This window comes from Ruditapes philippinarum, unplaced genomic scaffold (genome assembly GCF_026571515.1).
Source record: "Ruditapes philippinarum isolate M1 unplaced genomic scaffold, ASM2657151v2 ctg13846_1_1_1_1, whole genome shotgun sequence".
NCBI classification, from domain to species: Eukaryota; Metazoa; Mollusca; class Bivalvia; order Venerida; family Veneridae; genus Ruditapes; species Ruditapes philippinarum.
The window spans coordinates 1-21,072 of NW_026864846.1; the positions used below are offsets into that span (position 1 = coordinate 1).

The window sequence follows — 21,072 nt, forward strand, 5'->3', positions numbered from 1 at the left end:
GAAGACCGTAGATCTTGGAGCCAATCAGAAACACACCATCCGAGTACACTGAACAGCTTTCATGGACCCACACTTCCTTCCAGTCACCAACTTCCTGAGTCACACTACTAGAACGCCTCCTTGACTTACCATTCTTATTGCCACTGTCCTCAGCCTTTTTCTTTTTAGTACCAAGTCGAACTTTCGGACTCAATTCTAGCATGTCGTCAGACATTGTCTCAACAGTATATGGTCCAAAGAGATCACCCAGAAATTTGAAGCTACTGTGTTTACCACAAAGAGCACAAGACCATGCTTCAATTTCAGTAGTTTCATTGTTTGGAATAAGAACTGATTTGTCCGATGGAAGTTGTGAGATCTCAATTCTGGTCATATTCTGAGTCACAGTTTTTGTTTTTTTAGAGGCAGTTTCTTCATATGGGTCATTTATCACAACACAATGTTTAGGAGTTTGTTTCATTCCTTCAAATATGATTTTTGGTCCTTTGAAATTTGCCCATTTGTCCGATTTCTTTTTACTTTTTTTAGAAGCAGAATTATCAGTATTTTTATCAATTCTATTTGACTTACATTGTCGTTTACTGGACCCCACTTCAAAATCAGGATCATCATCAGACAAATATTTTCTTTTAACAACTTTACCACTTGATTTGGTCCTACAACTTGAGTTATTACCTCTGTTATTTGACCCAGAAGATGACTTTTTACTTAACCTTTTTACTGAAGTCTCTGGTTCAATGCAATTCTCACTTTCTTCAGATTTTTCTTTGAGATCAGTTTGAATACCTTCAATTAAGTGTTTGTCAACTACTTCATCTTCAACAAGAGAAAACATAAATCCTCTGCCTTCTTTCACATCTTCAGTCACTGCATTTGAACATCCCACAGTGATACTATTAGTCTTTGGAACTGTTTTTTCTTCATTTCGTAATTTAGTTACCTTTATATCAGCACCATTGTTATTTCCAGCACCTTCACTATCGTCAGAATCAATTTCAATAACTTCAATGTCTTCATCTGACTTATCTTTATTCCTAGACAATGCTTTTGATTTCTTAGTTCTGTTTATTTTTTCATTATTTTGGTTCACTGAAAGGCTACCTGAAGAAATTCTTTCATTTGTTTCACCATTTATAGTATCTGCTCTAACACCATTGATATGCTTTCTAGAAACTTTTTTCTTTACATTGGTACTTTCACTCTTTTCTATATTACATTCTCGCTTAGAAGACTTCCTGGTCATAACTGTAGCTGTCTGAATAGGTGTGTGTTTTGAATCTGACTTTGGCAGTTGAGTAATCAAACCAGATTTAGATCCACTATTTCTCACCAAGTCATCTTTTGGAAGAGCCTTTACAATAGTTACTGTTTTTAATTCCTTAAATGTACCATCTTCCCCTCTTGTAAGAACTTTAATATTATTCACTGAACATGAATTTTTTTCCTGTTCACTTTTACTCATTTTTTCTTCCTGCTTTGCTAAAAGTTTCATGGTACTTTCCAAATTCTTTACAACATTTTCATCTTCATAACTTTTGTCTTTTTGTTTCACATTGATTTTCAGTTTAGGCGAATCATTTGAGTTGATACTATTATAGTTTTTATCAGATTTTTTTACAACACCATTTTGCTTTGCATTATGGTTCATACTGATGCTTTTCTTAACAATTTTTCTTTTAGGTTCATCTTGTCCATCAATCAAAACAAAATCTCCCTGAAAAAATGAGGTATCTTTGTACTTAACAGGAGTTTTTCTTTGTCTTATATGAGATGATCTTCTCACCGTGACTGTTCCATCACCATTATCTACACTTATTGGATCCTCTAAACCATCAACAACATCACCACCCAGTGGACTTGGCACATCATCAGAGTCTGATAAAGACTGTATGAAACGCTCTCTTTTCATGTGCCCATTTTTTCTACGCTTTTGACGTGAACAAACACTATTTTTAATGCTATTTTTTTTCCAAGAGGGACCAGTAATCACAACCCTATCTATTAAAACACTTCCATTTGTAATATCATTTTCCAAATCCTTTGCATCATCAACCGACTCTTCAACCATCTCATTTGACTTACTATCAATATCACTAAAACCGGTTTCTATGTCATCACACCCTATATGGTCTTCATATTCATAATCACTGTTTGCACGTTCATCGCTTAATGAACCAGTACTATCACCTCTTAATCTTGGGCTTATCTCAAAACTCTTTAATATCTCTTGCTTACTGTAGGTTTTCTTCACATCTTTACACACAAGCAGCTGAGTATCATTTCCACTCAAAGAACTTTCAGAATCAAATGCCATTTCAACATCTTTTGATTGCACTTTAGCTCCTTGATCAATGTCTGCTGAATTAAATTGCACATTTTCAGTGGTGTCAGCACCTTTTTCAGAGCCAGTATCACAAGTTTGCTTACTCTGACTAGAATCTTGTTTACCTTCAAAACTTCCTTCATTGTTTACAGAATCTGTTTTCAAATTATCTGAAGTCTTATTTTCCAAGTTAGATTCTACATGATCATTTGTAGATCCACCAACAAAGTTTTCAGCACAAGTTTGATCCTCTGAAGAACCATGAACAACCTTATTGTCTGTGTCACCCTTTAATAAGTTCTTCTCACTATCAATATTTTCTGAATTTGTTTTATCCGACTTTGGAGAATCATCTAAATTTTTATTTTCCTTTGATTTGTCTTCTATACTTTCAACGGATTCCAAAGTATACTGTTTTGTATCATCAATCTCCGATCTAACATTAAAATATTGAACAGTATCTTGACTTTGAGGTGAACTTAAATCATTTTTTGCTTCTTTTAGTAACATAACTTCTTTTGGCTGAAATTTCACATTAGGGCTCACAGCTGCTCTATCTGAATTACTTTGTGTCAATTCAGACTCAAAATTACAAGGAGCTAATTCGTTAAAGGTTGATGAGAAATTGGTATCCAATGGTGCACTTGAAGACACAGGCAATGGTGAATTGTTTTCTAAAAGTTTTTCTTCTAATGATTCTCCTTGAGAATGAACACAAGCTTCTTTAACTACAGTTTTAGGATCAACAACTTGAACCTCTGGTAGCATACACAGTTTCTGAAGAGATTGCAGAGGGCTATTACATTGTTTTAAGTTTGGTGAACTTGCTAAACTTCTATCAGTCATATGTTGAGACACAGATGGAGAATTATGAGGTTGACCTGGACTAAGGTAATTACCTGATCCAGGAGTGTAGGGAGATGATATGTTACTAAAATGCCCACTATGACCACCTGGGGAATGTGCTGGAAAATTACCAGGGGAATTACTTAACTGTCCACTTGTAGAGGGTTGTGAGATTGAACTAGGTGAAAATTGTACAGACATTGGTTGCTGGAAGTTTGGATACTGCGAAGTATTCATCATATTCCCATAGTAACACTGCTGGAAAGTTTGTGGCAAGGAAGACGGAACAGAGACTTTGAGTTGCTGATTGGCAGGAATTGAAGAAATCAGTCTTTGATTTGAGGTATTCATTGGCGACATCATTTGGTACTGACCCCGTTGTGGTGAATTTATAAGTTGGGGATTTGGGCCTGGAGATCTCACTACTCCTTTGTTTGGACTATGCATCGAACATGGACTGGAGCTTGGTACATTACGTCCACTATGGTGGGAGTGTGGACTAGACATCATACTGGCAGAGGCAGGACTTATTGGTGACAGTCTAGAATCCCTGGACTGCATGTGCAGCTGTGACTGATGAGGTGGGCTAGGGTATGCAAACTGTCCTTGGTTGTAATCTGAACACATGAGCTGTTGATTATCTTGAATTTTGGAATTGTAATTTGGTGATCTTGATGGCATATGATATGGTGCAGATCTATTTTTCGATAGTGGCACTTGTACAGTATTATTTGTGGGATACGATGATGCTGCCATATGTAAAATATTATTAGCCACCTCTTGCGGATTTTGACCAGAATTTCTCAAATGAGGATGTGAATGATGCATGTTAGTCTGGCCCATCAAAGGGGAACCAGGAACCTGTCCTTGAAAAGCACGATGTGATGCTCCAGAAGCTGAACTGGATGATGGAGAAGGAATTCCCATATTTGAGAACTGATTTCCATCTGAAATCTGTTGGGGAAATGACGATCCCTGATATTGTTGCCTGTAAGCAGAGCTCATCATTGAATCAATAGACTGAGCCACACCTTGATTGTAAAACTGACCACTTAAGCCTGAACTCTGGTTGCCATAGTTAAAACAGCTACTATCAGAACCCATGTAAGTCTGCAAGTAAGAAAAGAAGTGTTTCAAAATCGTCGAAGTATTTTCGTAATGCTCAAAGAATTTTTAAAACTTTTGTGGCACCTAAAGAGGGAAAATCCATATTGTTTAAAAATGATCCTAGGATAAGCAAGTATGCATGAAACCAAACTGATGATATTCTGGCCAGTGGTTTCAGGGATACTTAAGTAAACTGTTTACCACAATTATAATAAGTTATCTTTCCTGAAAGCTCACCCTCAATCTTGGATTCAGAAAATAAAAGCTGGCAGATCCATGCTTGACATTTAAGCATAAGAAAATTAAACAATTCTTGATACTGTATGGTGTAGTAAATAAAATTTTGTAGCTAACAAATTAGAGGAGTACTGCAATTTACATGTTAAACTTTTAATTAAGAAACCTTTAGTTAAGATGAAGAAAGTCATATGTACATGTATCAAAATTGTATACCGTATGTTCTTGCAAAACATCCCTGTTCTGGAAAGACGTTGCACTGGTTGGATCATGTGACAATGTGTTATTATAGCTACTGCTAATTCCATGTTGAATTTGTTGCTGGGCAACTGAAAAACATACCATATAAAATCAAACCAGCTTAAAAAATATTCAGAAGGACGTTTCATTCTAACTTAAAGCTACATGTATTAAACAGAAGCTCAAGACTATACATCAGTTTGTTTCTATATATAGGTTTGAATATTAGCAGTAACATTAAATGTTTTAACATTTAAACAACAACACAATAGCAAACTGAGATTTTTATTAAATTATCACTGAACATTATATAAAAATATCAGAGGAAAAATTTTATTATAAGCAAAGCTTAATTAATCTTGTTTAAGCAGAATTGTAAACAGTACCCTCAGACCAATTCTGAATATTGTGGAGGACTGTTCGTGATTGTGAATGGGTCTGTCATTCTGAATTTCAGTACGGTCTACCACCTGTATATTTATAAGAAAATAAGAAGAAAAATCTGCTAGAGTACACTGCATTAAAAACACTTCTGACACCTTGACTGAAGTGAAAATTTACCTGCAGCAGTGGACTGTCTCAAAATCTGCACATTTTGAAGAATGATTTCACTCTCTTTCTGTGGTATTCCAATGGACAATAACTGTGGTAACTGCATTTGACATACCTGAAAAAATTAATACAACATCCCATTATGCCATAGGAAATATATATCAGGGATTTTTTTGGCTTATTTTATAGCCGTGCATGATTGGGTCCCAATTAAAAATAGTATATTATTCTCCCAAACCAAATAATTTTAATAAATATTATTCTCCTCGAATCAACATCCAGTGACGTCACGAAATGGAGTCGGCGACAAACTCAGATCGTGGGAAATAATCAGAAAATGTTGGAATTATTCCTACAAAGCTACGCGATTAAAAAAAGTTATCGGTGGTATTTGATGCATTAAAAAAGTATTGTTTATCGAAATGGCCCGATAGATTATTTTGCTCCGTTGTTTTGTCAATTTATTCGGCGTAAATTATGTTGGGGTGGGGAAAAGGCGTTTCATTCCTTGTGTTTATTTATATACTGTATAGGGGGTATATTTTGGATATTACCATTAATATTGATAGAATTTCAAGTTCCTGTGGTCAGGCTGCACATTTTTCTCACCCTGTGACATTTACATGAATGAGTCAAATATTTATAGTAAACGGTATTTTAAACAACGATATAAGTACTATGTCACCCGTTGTTAACTTTTTATTTCATTTCTGTAGTCTATTACATTAGAAATAGATGTCTGATTGAACAGTGCCAACAAGTCTCATTTCCCCAAAAAATGTTATTTATTTTTAGACGATAAAAACAAATCCATCCAAATGATACCATTATGATTCAAAACGGCATATTTTCTTACTGTTTGGAGTGTTCGATAGCCGTATCTCTCAAAATTATCAGCAAATTGTCCACACATAAACGTTTCGAGCCATCGCTCAAGGGGTCCAGGCATTTCTCCGATATTCAAAAAGACTAAGATTTATATTTGCAACATTCACAGACATCCATATTGGATCACGTGATTGAAGTACCGCTTGATTTATTTATTAACATATTTGGAATTCTGAAATAAATCGAGTAGTATGATCAAATGAAGTGATAAAATTTATTTGTTACGTCCCCTTCAATATTTTAAATAGATTCATTGTTAGAAAAAATTGAACCCTATTGAATAATAAAAATCTATCAAAACTCGATTTATTTCGAATTCTCATTACAGTATATTAGATGTAATAAAATTAATAAATCACTGTCATTTTTTTGCGTTATCCAGAGCTGCTGTAAAGGATAACGTCCAAGTTAATACATGTATAATCTATAATACTGGATCACTACTCCCCCTTTTTATTTTAAAGAAGTAACGTTCATTTTACAATACCTCACTATGCATAACGCAAATTCTTGCTTTAACGCACGTTTATATGACCCACCACTTTATCACGTTTGAAAAACTTAAAGTTGAAAAATCACTTCTTCGTGCCCACTTGAAATAACGACGGTTTCAGAAGTGTTGAGTCTCTGCGAAAATGCTTGCGAAATTTCAAAGCATCTCAAAGTATATAGAAAGAACAAATCGCCGATCCTTAAAATGACCATGTCATGCGGGCCTCTTGTTGCAATTTCCCTCTGGTTACTTTGTGCCTATATATACTACATGTAGCTGTTGCTGTAAAGAAGAACATCCAAATTGAAACAAAGGCTAATCCAAAATGGTGTTTATTGGTTAGCACAAGAAAATAAACTTTGTAACGAAAATCAAACTTTAGATACAGAAAGAACAAATCACAGATAAAAAAAAAACAACGACAATACCATATGCGGGCCTCTTGAGAATTTTTTCTTGCGCTATGTACAACTGTGTCTTATATTGCTGTAAAGAAGAACGTCTTCACTAATGTAATTGTTATCTGCAACGGAATCACACCATATTGTACGTTAACATGTTATTAGCTCTAAAAAAAAAACGGCGTTTTTAAATGAAAATATATACTGTAAGAACAAATATCCAGTCCAAAGCGACCACACCACGCAAGCCTCTCAAGGTCATATTTCTTTGCGTAAGAGCTTTGAGCATCATATTGCTGTAAAACAGATACTCCAAAGTAATGTAATATTCATTTTTTAAGTAATCAACGAACATTTTTAATCATACCATTCTGTGCATGACGTACGTAAATTCTTTTAACAAGAGCTCTTAAGCGCGCATAAAATTTGTGTCATAATCCACGTAATCACGTTGTCAAAAAGTTTAAAGACTACTGTTCGTGCCCACTTGAAATAATATATATTCACAATTTCAGAAAGGTTGAGTCTCTGTGAAAATGCTTAAGGATTTTGAGTCCACCTAAGAGTATAGAAAAAGAACAAATCGCCGAGCCTTAAAACGAAATGACATGCGAGCCTCTTGTGGCCATTTCTTTCACGTACGAGTTTTGTAAAGAAGTACCTCCAAACTGTAACAATGGCTAACCCGCAACGGAATCAGACAAATGCTTTTTTAGCGTTTGACTCAAGTAAATTGTGCTTTTAATGAAAATTCATACATTTTATATACAGAAAAAACAAACGAAAAAAGCCTATTCAAACAACATCAATGCCATGTAGATCTCTCGAATCTAATGGCCTCCATTTACATAAAGAAGACCTTCGAAACGGAGACCAAAGAAATATAATCTACTGGATCACAACCTCAGTACGTAATGTTCATTTCATCGTATACTCAATGTAAGACAGAACAAATGTCGCTAATTAACGGACTCCAAATACAGAGTTTTCATAAAATCTTACCATCAAACGATGCTTAACATTCAAACAAACCCTTTTATATTTTTTTATATACAGAAGGATCAAATCACCGATCCATAAAAAGACCATGTCATGCGGACCTCTAGTGGCCATATTTCTTAGGCAAGAGCTTAGTGCCTTCTATTGCTGTAAAGAAGAACCTACAAACTAATGCGGTGGCAAAACCGAAACGAAATCAGACAAATGGTTTGAAAAAAACACACAAAAAAACGCCCATGCCATGCGACGTCTCGAGGCTTGTAAATGATCAAAGTTGGTGTCTTAAAGTTGTACGCCGAAATAAAGAAAAAAAAGAAAGAAAAAACAACAACAACAAAGAAAACATATTTAAAGCACAAATGGTTCATGGGAAAGGACCTTCGGACTTCTAAATTTGAATATTAGTTAAATGGCCACATGGCATGTGTAACAGATAATAATATTGTCCTCATTAATTACTATAAAATACTCCGGGCGCGTATATATTGTCAGTGTTTTGCAATTCAAACAATTTTGTGGAATTATGGCCTTTTGGAAAAAATACGAAGGCCTACACTTCTGTTATAAGCTTCGTTAAAAATGAATGATCCATGCAGTCTCATGATTCAGATTTCGCCATGTTTATCGGTAACTCTAGCATATTATAGCCCTATAGTGTTAAACAAAAATCAACAATAAAGAAAACTGAACAGAGATTAAAATTAAAAGATACATGTTAGACCAATTATGTTATACTTTCATCACGTCAGTAACGTTGTACATAATGACGTAATCATAATCTAATTTTCTGACGTAACTTGTCATAGAAACGACGTTCTGCAGCATAAGATATCAACACGTAACGGTATGTAGATGCGTTTTTTCATTATCATTTATAATTTCTTTATAAATACGTTTTAGCGAAAGTTATGGTCAGTAAAGTGATTGAAAATGTTACAAAACTTAATGAGTTTAAATGATCATTTTATTTATTCATTTACTCTAGCTCGTTTGTGATAAAAGCTTAAACACACCAATTCCATCCATTTTCAAGTCCGCTTCCTCGCAAAATTGTTATGACTTCATTATGACTTGGATACCACTATATCTCTTTATAGATTTAGAAAGAGACGTGGTAACAACAAAGTATCCTGCCACTCTCAATTTGTGAAAATTGATTTGATTTTTTAACTCATTTAAATAACAAAGATGATCGAAAATCTTGAATAAATTAAATTGTTTTTTTTTTGTGTGAGCATTCTAATGTATGATAATCTTTTCTTTACAGTGAATTATGAATAGATTAACAAGAAACGACTACAAAGCTCACTCAAGAATGGACAAAGTTCGTTCATCAAAAAGGACAAAGTCGATATGTGGCGCACATAGACGGCTAGACTCGCAAAGAAAATTGTCAAATCGCAGAAAAGGTAAGATTTAAAAGAATTCTGATTACTTATTTTATTATATTCTCATAAGTTTTATATTATAATCTTATAACAGTAACAGGATATTTTAATCCATTTGAATCATGAATTAATCATGGACAATGATATCTGTAATATAAATCTGTAAATAAACCCCTTTCCTGTCATGAAACCGTTTACACGACGATCTTATACCAATACAGATTACGGAATGTTAGTTGTAACAAAAACATGTTGGCTAAAGTAGTAATTATGTCTTTAGTTACTTTCCGATTAAAATGTTATGTGGAGAGAACATAGTCAATCGCAATTTTCTGGCCGTTTTTGTCAAACTTCATTTAATCACAGAGGTGTTCCGTTTGGAACACTGCACCATCACAAATTGTTTAATTACATTTCTTTTTCATTAAATTTTCAGCTGATGATAAGACCACACAAAAGAAAAGGCGTAGTAAGAGCGCTTTACCACCACAAGGTCAGAGGAGGTCAATGCCACAAAAACATTTGTGCGCAAAGGGACATAAGAGTTCTAGAGCTGAAAGAAGAAACCAGTCTGAATATGGTAAAATTACCATCATAAATAAGCTAAAACCACATATCTAAAACCATATATCTAATAACTATTTTTATGCTAATAAAAAAAACAACAACAAAAAACCGGCGACTGCTAATGCTTTGGGGTACTAGAATAATTTTAAACTTGAGAACTGTTTTGCACAATGAACTGATAAAAGGGGTAAGACGTGAATAATACATTTAGTATAATCACTTGCGGATACGTAAAAACTATGTTGCATTATGCTTTAAAAGTTTAAAATAAGTTTAAAGGGCCCTTGAAATTCTTTTTTTTCCAGAGTTAAAGATGTACCTCGAAGATAACTATGACCGCATGCAACATACAAACAGTTTAAAAGAATCTCCCAAAGAACCAGTTTCTCAACAGCAGAATACAAAAGTGTCATCTCAACAGCAGAATACAGGCGTGCCAGAAAATATTTCTCCTCTGCAGGAACCAACTTTAAAAAGGTATAAAGTTTTTGCATACAAATTTAAAAAGGTATCAAGTATCAAGTTTTTTGCAAAGATACATTTTGGTCTCTTTATCTGTTTTGTGCCATTAATAATTGATTAACAAAAACTATTTTTTATCTTGTTTTTTTATATTGTTGTGTTAAAGACAGAACTATTTAGAAAAAATAAATCCTGTAAAAGAAAGAGTGTTTAATATTAAGCATGTCATTATTTACGATGGAAGTTATACATGCGCTTACATTGTGTTACCATTGTTTTATTATTATGTTTTTACATTAAACAGGGACTATCGAGAAGCAGACGACATCAAGTGTCAACCCACCAAACAGCAGACGACCGACAGCCAAACTATGAAACCTACTAAACACGGCATCTTAGCCAAAAGCAAATTTACAGATGTCTGCTCAAAGTCACAAGCTTCCAGCACTCGGCAAATCAGTGAGAAATTAGTACAAGATGATTTAAGAAATGAGTTGACTGCCAAGAGGAAAGCAAAGAAAGGATTTTTCACCAATTTCTATCGCACTTTTCTTGCTTGTTTTGGAATTAAAAATCATAGAAAATGAAATGTTCCATTTGGAAATTGTTAAAAAATGCATTTTGTGTTTAAATCATATAATTTAAATATTGTTTACCTATAGTAAAATTGAAACTTTTTTAAAAAAAGTTTCGTTTTGTTTTATTTGATGTTTTATTTCTTTTTTAAACAAGAGCCGGTTGAACCGGGTGATGCTCCCCGAATAGGTTTTGGACACAGGAAGGTATACCTCTTGTAGTGTCAGAGTTATGTCACAGACAAAGTTCAAAGTGTAAAAACAACCCAAATGTTGCGCGCGACACATTGTCTCAATATGGTGATCATTTCTGTGAAATAGTTGTAAAATCCGACTTCAAATAACAAAGTTATGGCCCGGACACGATTTTGCTGCAAGGTCATGCTGTGACCTTGACCTTCAAGGTAGCCCCAGAAATATTGCACGCGAAACATCATCTCAATATAATGATCATTTCTGTGAAATAGTTTTAAAATACGACTTCAAATAATGAAGTTATGGACCGGACACGATTTTGCTGCAAGGTCATGCCGTGACCTTGACCTTCAAGGTAGCGACCCAAATGTTACGCCCGACAATTTGTCTCAATATGGTGATCATTTCTGTAAAATAGTTGTAAAATCCGACTTCAAATAACGAAGTTATGGACCGGACACGATTTTGCTGCAAGGTGACCTTCAAGGTAGCGACCCAAATTTTGCGCGCGACACGTCGTCTCAATATGGTGATCATTTCTGTGAAATAGTTTTAAAATCCGACTTCAAATATTGAAGTTATGGGCCGGACACGATTTTGCTGCAAGGTCATGCTGTGACCTTGACATTCAAGGTAAGCGACCCAAATGTTGTGCATGACACTTCGTCTTAATATGGTGATCATTTCTGTGAAATAGTTTTAAAATCCGACTTCAAATAATGAAGTTATGGACCGGAAACGATTTTGCTGCAAGGTCATGCTGTGACCTTGACCTTCAAGGTAGCGACCCAAATGTTGCGCGCGACACGTCGTCTCAATATGGTGATCATTTCTGTGAAATAGTTTTAAAATCCGACTTCAAATATTGAAGTTATGGACCGGACACGATTTTGCTGCAAGGTCATGCTGTGACCTTGACCTTCAAGGTAGCGACCCAAATGTTGCGCGCCACACGTCGTTTCAATATGGTGATTATTTCTGTGAAATAATTTTAAAATCCGACTCCAGATAACAAAGTTATGGACCGGACACGAATTCGGGACGTACGGACGGACGAACTGACGGACGGACGGACGACCCGACGACTATATGCTTCCCCGAAATTTTTCGGGGAGCATAAAAAATGTTTACTTGATAAAAATATACAATAACGTTAATGATACATTAACCCATTACTTATGGACGTGTTTTGATGGCTTCCCCCTTCCCCACACACACTTTTGAGGCCTCAAATACTGAAAAAATGCAAATGCAGACCCCAAACACTGTTTTCCGTTTGAGAAATGGTTATAAAAATGATCACTTTTTCGGCGATCATCCCCTATCAAATAGATACATCAGGGGATGTGCCCCCTTCTGCTTGGGAGTTTGAAGGGGGTCAGCAGAGCTCCTTCATCACCAAGAAAATATTGGACTTGTGAGAGGCTAAAACTGGCCTCAGGTCGACCTTAAGGGTACGTATAACCAACGCTGAAAAGCCTTTGAAGTTATGTACATCATTTAAAAATCAGTTTTTAGTATTTTCTCAGATCTTTGCGAAAAGGAAACTACGTACGTTGTTATCAAGAATGACAATTTTCTGTCTAGATTAAACAAGTTGATTAGAATAATGATTTGATGCAAGGTAGTGTTACAAATGTAGAAGAAAGTTTCAGGCATGTACATTTTTAACCAAAATAATTATATTTTATCATGCCCATTTAAACATACGCACACACAAGCACCCAAAGTGAAAGAAAAAAAGCAAAAATCATCCGATGATGACTAGCGAAGTACGCTAGCGGAAAGGTCATGGTCACATAAAGATCAAAGAGAATGTTTTACTTATGTCATTATTTGTACATTTAATTATTCATTTTCCTAGAAAAGAATAGACGGCAGCCTTAACGACCTTTCACCAGCTACGTTGCAACTGCTATGGTAATTGGCCGATAACTCTCGCCACATTTATAATTATTTTTGACATCAGTCAGTAACATAAAAAATTATATAAAAAATAAGCCCAGCCCATTTTAATGGACTTTTTTCAATTGCTATTCTCATTTTTGTCAGCATGTGAACAAGTCTTGAATCAAGATGCGATATTTATTTATTATTTCTGTTTCGATTTCAGTTACGATTAAATTAGTTATCGCATGGTTTGGAACTTTTCCTTTGTTCTTACTAACCCATTATATACTCGGTATACAGTACACTTTGAACAATAAGCATTTGAAAACAGTATTGATAGATCTATATAGCAGTACAGTTTTTTCATTGATTCATATAGGAAAAAAACTCGACTGCTATATAGCGGTTGAGCTTTTTCGCACCTTGTATAAATCAATTTAGTTTTTTTTCACAGAGGCTCCAATGGGGTAGGCAGTGGTAACGACAATTCCCGCTTGCCAAAAAAAATGGAATCAATAAATTAAAATAAATATATAAATACAATAAAAATATAAACAAAGATAATTAATGAAATGAAATTTACTCTCATTTAATCAAAATGTACACCCGGCTACGTAGGACTTTATAAGTATTCCTCTACGGAGGAGTTATAAAGACCTACACGTAGGAGATATAAACTCCTAATTAGGCTTTTTTTATCTTGACCTGTAGGAGTTACAATGTCCTACGTAGGAGTTTAAAAGTCCTACGTAGGAGTTTAAAAGTCCTACGTAGGAATTAAAATCTCCTACGTAGGTGTTTAAAAGTCCTATGTAGGAGTTATAAACTCCATATTAGGCTTTTTTATCTCCTACGTAGGAGTTACAAAGTCCTACGTGTAGGAGTTTAAAAGTCCTACATAGGAGTTAAAAAGTCCTACGTAGGCGTTTAAAAGTCCTACGTAGGAGTTATAAACTCCTAATAAGGCTTTTTTTATCTCCTACGTAGGAGTTTTTAATTTTTATAGAACACGTTAAATTGGCACCAGGACGCTTTAAACACTACCGAGTTAAACTTAAAACTTTAGGTACACAATCCATTCCGTAACACTGGGGAATGGGGATGGTCTTAACACAACTAAACACAATATTTAGGTACTTCGACTTCTTTATTACCTCTGGTTGGGACATCTTGGCAATTATTAGGTTAGATTGACTTTCAATGATTTTAAAGTACTGTTCTGGGTGCCAACCCTTCACCAGATAAAAATCAATGTCTCGCGAAAAGATTACGTCACCGATGACGTCACAATTCTAAGTAGATGATGCGCCAAAATGGCTACAAAACACGGACGTAAGTGAAAAATTATTATTATTTCATCAATAACATCATAGAAGAATTACAGTGATGGAAATTCAAGCATCCAAGGTAAGTCTATTGATATCTATGATATTTTAAACAAGAAAGCATATAATAAGTGAAATATCTGTCCCTGAAATAATAAATTCACTGACAAGAAAAATATATTTACACAAATATGAATGTGAATACAATGCACAGGAGTTATTAAAGTGATAATGTAAAAACAATGACATAGAAAACATTTCAACAGTAACAACAGAATCATATTCAGTATCATATTGATAAAAATATGCAGGTACTCAAAATATACGGGGGTGCATTTACTTGTCTTATATACAAGTGGGTGAAAGTAGTAAAATTAAATGCACTTAAACTAATTCCATCAAAATACATCTTTAAACATAATCAATAGTACATACATAATATGTACATACAACATAATAATACAGTATTATTTTTAATAGCAATAGGTCGTTACACTTGTTTTGGTTAAAAGGCGTGTAAAATATTACATTAAAATGCTGATTTATCTGCAAATTAACAAATGTCTTGGACAATCACGTTGTTGTTTTTTAATGATTGATATATAACATATGTCCTTATTATTTTTGTTTGAAATTATATTTGGTTATTGTGCGAATGCACGATTTTCACGAGCTCTTACTTTTTCTTGATTTATTATATCACGGCATTATGCCGTCTATTGTAAATCTTAATATTGAAAAAGTCATTGCCGCATGGTTTTTCGTTTTTTTAGGAAAGTTTATATATAATATACAGCCCTGGTTCTTTATAAGATTTCTATCCTGCATAATTAAAAATAATCAATTTCTCCCACAAATTCTGCTACTGTTCTAAAGCCTGAAAAAAGAAAACATTCAAAAAGGCACTTTCATTTTCATGTTAGTCACATAAACGCCGGATTTTTTGTAATGACATAAAATCTCACAATGACAATTATGTTTTATACCCGACAATGACAGTATATGTATCGGTGTTTATATAAAAAGTTTTTGATTGATTATAAACTTTTTGCCCTGGCATAAGAAAAACTTGTCAAATATTCACTTTAAACGAAAGGCATAATTATGTAGAACGTTCAACGTTCACTTCGTATTTCTAGTTTATTACTATATGTTAAGATCTATTGCAAGAGATTGGAAAATGTGATAATATATATCATAATCCGAACTTGATGTGTTGAGAAGTCCGACAAGACACCAGTGAAAATACGGAAAATATGTTTCACTGCAGTGAAAAAAACCCCAACTTTTTACAGTGAAAATACGGAAAGATAAAAATACGCATTTTATTTCATCAATATTTCTCAGTATTTCATTTATAAGTATATAATAAATATGGGATAATCAAGTTTTTTTTTCTGTAAATAAAGGATTTATTTCATCGAATGGTATGAAAATGATATTTCACAAGTGGCTGTATTCACGAGTGAAATATGAAAATGAATCCCGTATTTATAGAAAAGTAATTGAATTTTCTCTTTATTATATATACTTTTTTATGTGCGAAACTACTAAATCAGATGAGGGTCGGTTTATAATAACGCTTCTGCAGACAATTTGGAATTGCAGTATAGTAAAAAATCAACGCAGTGGTTGTCGACTAAATCACCACCTTATTGTCCTCTACAAAAGTGGTATAAATCATGCCACTGGGTTCAAAATGGGCCCTGTTTATTTACACTATTGAAGTCTTCTTGTGCAAAATATCTTAGTTCTCTTGTGTCAAACTTACATACTTGTCATGTGGCATTTTCGAAAGGACATTTTCAAATTATTTTTAGAAATTATCGGGTTGTGTCAAAAATGACAAATCTAATGTTTCTTAATTACTTACTTATTTCTGGAAGATTTGTGACCTTTTATACAATGTATCTCAGGTGAGTTATCCAGGGCCATTATGACACTCTTGTCAATACCATGCGTTACACATACTGCACTGACTATATTATCCTTGTACGTTCAATTAGGGGAAATCTTGTAGCAAATACTTCACTTCAATAGATAGTGATAGATTAATGACTATACAGTGAATGCAGCTTATATGATATCAAGAGTGGTAATCAACTTATTACGGGTTGCAACTTTCAATTGAAAACACGAAGACGTTAAATACGCGCATTCTGTATAAAACATGGATGTTTGATTTTATTTTTATCAATGTCTTAAGCGGCCTGACGTTAGCGACGTCACAGAGTATGACGTCAAAATTAACGTTATCGCTATAGACATAAGAAGCGACATTAAAGACGGGAAAGCTATTTAAATTATACAGCGAAAAAAAGAGAGATAAATCATCATTTTAAGTGAATAAAGGTAAAAATCATTTAATGTTAGTCCTTATTGATGGTGTTTCGTTTAATATTCATGTTGTTTTTTTAAGTTAAATGACAAATGTAGAATTGACAGATAAAAACATTATCATCGAATTGACAGAAAAAAAAATCATTACTCCGGCTTATCACTAGTATTATTTACTTATATTTCCTGACAAGAGAGCATCCCAATTATGGTAATGATATCTAAATGTGCATGATTATTGTTATTATTATTTTGCGATAATTCCAGATTTTTTTTGTTTTAAATTAGATAAACTTCTTGTGCAATTTTTTTCAGCTAAAATATCGCGATATTTTTTACTCACACGAACTATTTGAAAAAAATGTCATCTTTTCCTTGACATTTAACGTAAAATTATCATTTTATTACATAAATTTGATATTTATTTATCATTATTTATTTGAATGAATGAATGAATGAATGAAACGAACGAACTTTGGTGGTCACTGACCTAACCGAAATATAGTGGTGTTTGACCTTGGTGAGATGGGACGTCCCAGTATTCCCTCAGTCCACATCCTGGTTTCCTGTTGAATGGACAAGCAATAAACTGCTCAGATTAATCTATCTGATTACATCCGTGTGTCAAAGTATCCAAAGAACTTGAACATCTATGTAAGTTTGTTATACCATTATAGATTTACTATAATGGTGGCAGCGGTGATTCAATTCTAGCTGCGGCCTGTATTTTTAAGACGCTACCAGTCTTCGGACCCACTTAGGTTTTTGTACCATTGTGGTTTCTAGTTAGGATATTTGATACCGGTATCATATTTTTTTTTCTTCTATTGTTGTCCCCAAAGCCTAGCAATTTTTGAAAGGAAATTGCAGAGGAATTTTTAAGAGTGATATTTTCATAATATTGCTTATTTTCAGGCAGAAAGAGGTGTGATATTTTTTATATTGCATAATTCAAAGAGCAATATTCTTTTAATATTGCTTATTATAGTTACTGTAAGGCACAATATTGTAGTATTGTGCAGGTGTGTGGAATAAAATAAATTTTATTTCGGAAATTGGTTGACAGTAACGGTAAGTGGTACTTTGCATGACCTGTAATTGCCTGATATTTTTAATTATTTGTAATAAAAATATTGTAATAAGTAATTATTAATATGGCAATGGCGATGGATTGGTCAGACACAAAAGGCCCCCACACCAATAAATCTAAGGTTGCGATTAATTTTGCTTCTGAGGGCGAGTTGGTTAAAATTCCGGGGGTTAGTAAGAAGGTTGCTGCTATTCTCCTTTCTATAAGGGGGGGCTGGCGGTGATATCACAGGCGACATATTTGTCTGCAATATGTCGTAAAAAGTTTACGGATGAGGAATTAGATATGATAGAGTTTTTCACCAAATGAGGTTTTGGAAGAATTCCCTAGGAAACAGGAGGCTTTTAGAGCATCATACTGAAGCTTTTTAAAGGGGAAGGGTCCTTGGATAAGTCATTTAGGTCCTTGGATCAGTCATTTTTAGACTTTTTCGGAACCAAAGCCTGGGGCAGTAAAGCCTGATGTGGCCAGAGGGTCAGCTGGGGTGAAAAAGCACTTCAGTATTTGGGCGTAGAGAAGGTAGACCTGTGATGGGTGGGATAGCATGGGGTATAATGGGCATATGTTTACCACACCGAGGGTTCCCCAGGCTATTCCTGCTGATTTTGGGTCTGAACGGTCTCTATGGAAAGAACAGGGGACCACCTCATTGGGGGATAATGAGTTTGAGCCATTATCTCATGGGGGATGGGAACCAGTTTATCCTGTAACAGCTAGGTCAAGACTATCATTAGATAAAATGCCCACGAATTTAGCATTTGATGGCAATGGCAGTTGGGAAGCTTTCATTTTTAAGTTTTCCAGATATGCTGAGATGTGCCAGTGGTCAAATGAGGATAAACTGTGTGCGTTTGTGCTTGACGTTAGAGGGCAAAGCTTTAGATTATTATGTAATTTTACATAATAGTGGTGAAGTGCAATCGTATGCTTCTTTATACGATAAACTGGGAGCTTCGGTTTGTGACCAAATATCACCAGAGGCAGCTCAAGGGCAATTTTATCAAGCTTTTTCAAAACCCGGGCGAATCTCTTGATGATTTTGCAGACAGGTTACGTGCCTTAGCCGATAAAGCCTTTCAGGGGGTATGTGCCCAATTTATAACAAGTCATGTTTATAAGTAGGTTTTGCCATGGTTTATTGGACCAACAAGCTGGGTTCCCATGTTTACATGCATGATCCATCCACGGTCGAACAAGCCAAATTATTGGTCCGATAAGTACCAACAGAGCCATGAGGCCATTTTTGGTAGGGAGCAAACGCAGTGAAAGGTGTGAAGGAAAGAGGGTTTCTTCAGTCAGTACTGATAGTTATGAAGTTCATTCTGATGAAGATAACTTTTCTGTGACTTGGGAAACTGTGATAGAGGCTATTGAGGAACTTGAAGATAAGTTTGAGAAGGCTTTCACAGTTTGATTTAGGCTAAGGTCCAAAGGGTAGCCCTAAAAGTTTATAAAATGCTTTTTTTAGGTGTTTTAAGGCTACAAGGTTGGGTCGATATCATGTTTTATTCTAATATATGGTTTCGTTTCTAATCCCAAAAGGGGGGAAGGGAATTGGATAGAATAAAAATGTAGGATATCGATCTGGGGAAAATCAGGTTGTAAAACATGGTGTTTGGATCCAGGGTGCCATGTAGGGAAATCAACTTGAGGGAAATTCCTTGTGGTTTTGGAATAAGTCTTGGGGAATAAAAGCCTGCCTCTTACCAGTTAGTACTGGTGGGGTGAGGGTAGCTGCAGATAGGAACCGCCATTGGGGTAATTAAATTTATCTGGTGGGGTTAATCAGAGAAGAACTACCATGGGGTAATTTTAATTTATCTGGTAGTTTAGCTGATTGCATACCATAGACCGATCACTCATATAAGGTGGTATATTGGTTTTGGGAGCCACAAGGTATTTTGGCGGGAATGGTTGAAGGATCTATCCGGTGTAAGTTGCTGCAGCACAGATCAAATCGTAATCATGTAAAAATGATGTAATGTCTAGTACCATGTTGGAAATCGATTTGGGGGCCAGAACAAATCGTAATCATGGTAAAATGATGTAATGACTGGTACCATGTGGGAAATCGATTTTGGGTAAATTGCCTTGCGGATTAGGTGTCAATTAGTATATGATGGCACATGAATTGGGGGATCCTTTATTGGGAGTGTAGATGTGTTTTTTTTTTTATTTTATTGGTGATTGTGGTGCTATGTTTGGCAAGTAAAAGATCACTTTGGTCACTAAGGGTCTTGGGAAGCCCTGCCAGGGAAGGAACCAAAATCTTACGGGTTTCAGGTTAAAATCGGCATCTGTCATTGAGTGTGTTACAATCAGTCTTGGTAAATTAGGAACCTTTGGAACGAATCCAAGGAGTGTAAGCTCATTATCTAGGAAATCATCTTAGTAATAATGGGTTGCGAGCTTTATTGGTGAATATGTTTCAAAAGGCCCCTAGAGTCCCCATTCTGGTTGTTATTTTCAGAAATTCTGAGTCCAGAACTGAGATGTTTGGTAACAATATAGTCACCATTAAGAGAGGGTTAGCTCCCATTATAGACAAGCAAGTTTGCATTCTGGTCAGTTAAAGTTCACTGCTATGTAGGGGGTCACCAAAGCACGCAGTTCCCGTCTCTTACTAAGCTAGATGACCTATAATGTCATTTGGTAGGTTGCTTGTTAGGCCGACAAGCAATTTATATTGACAGTTTGTAATGGGATCTTTTTGGATGCAGGCATCTAGTAATAGTGATCATTACAAATGTAAGTAGACAATATTGGATTGCGTGGTTGGGGGTTTCTTATGGCAGAAATAGAATGAGCATCTTGCAGAACTGAAGTAGTAATTGTCATGATGTTATCTGTTAGGTTGAGGTTCTTGAAATAATGTCAGAGTTTATAACAGTTATCAAAGGAAATGTGTTGTCTTTTTTGGGAGGTAAGAATATAAGACTGGAGATTTATGATTTCAGTGTGGTTATTTAATGTGGTTTCACAGCTTGTGGGTGAAGGTTACTTCTTGTTGGTTATTGAATTATAAATCTGAAGTTTGGATCGTTTATTGTCCAGATAAGGTCTTATATTGAGGATTGGGGTATAATCCTCAGGATGCTCATGCTGTTAAGCTGGGTAGATTGTTGATAGGTGTTGCGGTAGTCTCTAGATATAAGCT

At 34.9% G+C, this 21,072-nt stretch overlaps 2 protein-coding genes across 2 annotated transcripts; one reads left to right on the forward strand and one right to left on the reverse strand.

The window, feature by feature from the left end:
• Window positions 1-41: 41 nt before the first annotated feature.
• Window positions 42-6,327, reverse strand: LOC132727031 (uncharacterized; the record flags this gene model as incomplete). The annotated part of the gene is given in 4 exon segments (XM_060712442.1): window positions 42-4,279; window positions 4,730-4,842; window positions 5,315-5,420; window positions 6,162-6,327. Coding segments are annotated over 4 exon segments (4,550 nt in total), but the record flags the coding sequence as incomplete, so codon positions are not given.
• A 3,679-nt stretch (window positions 6,328-10,006) lies between these two features.
• On the forward strand, window positions 10,007-11,115 carry LOC132727032 (uncharacterized). The gene is made up of 3 exons (XM_060712443.1): window positions 10,007-10,054; window positions 10,347-10,518; window positions 10,808-11,115. Exons 2-3 carry the CDS (start codon window positions 10,355-10,357, stop codon window positions 11,088-11,090), a joined length of 447 nt encoding a protein of 148 aa, XP_060568426.1. The 5' UTR covers window positions 10,007-10,054; window positions 10,347-10,354; the 3' UTR covers window positions 11,091-11,115.
• Window positions 11,116-21,072: the final 9,957 nt, after the last annotated feature.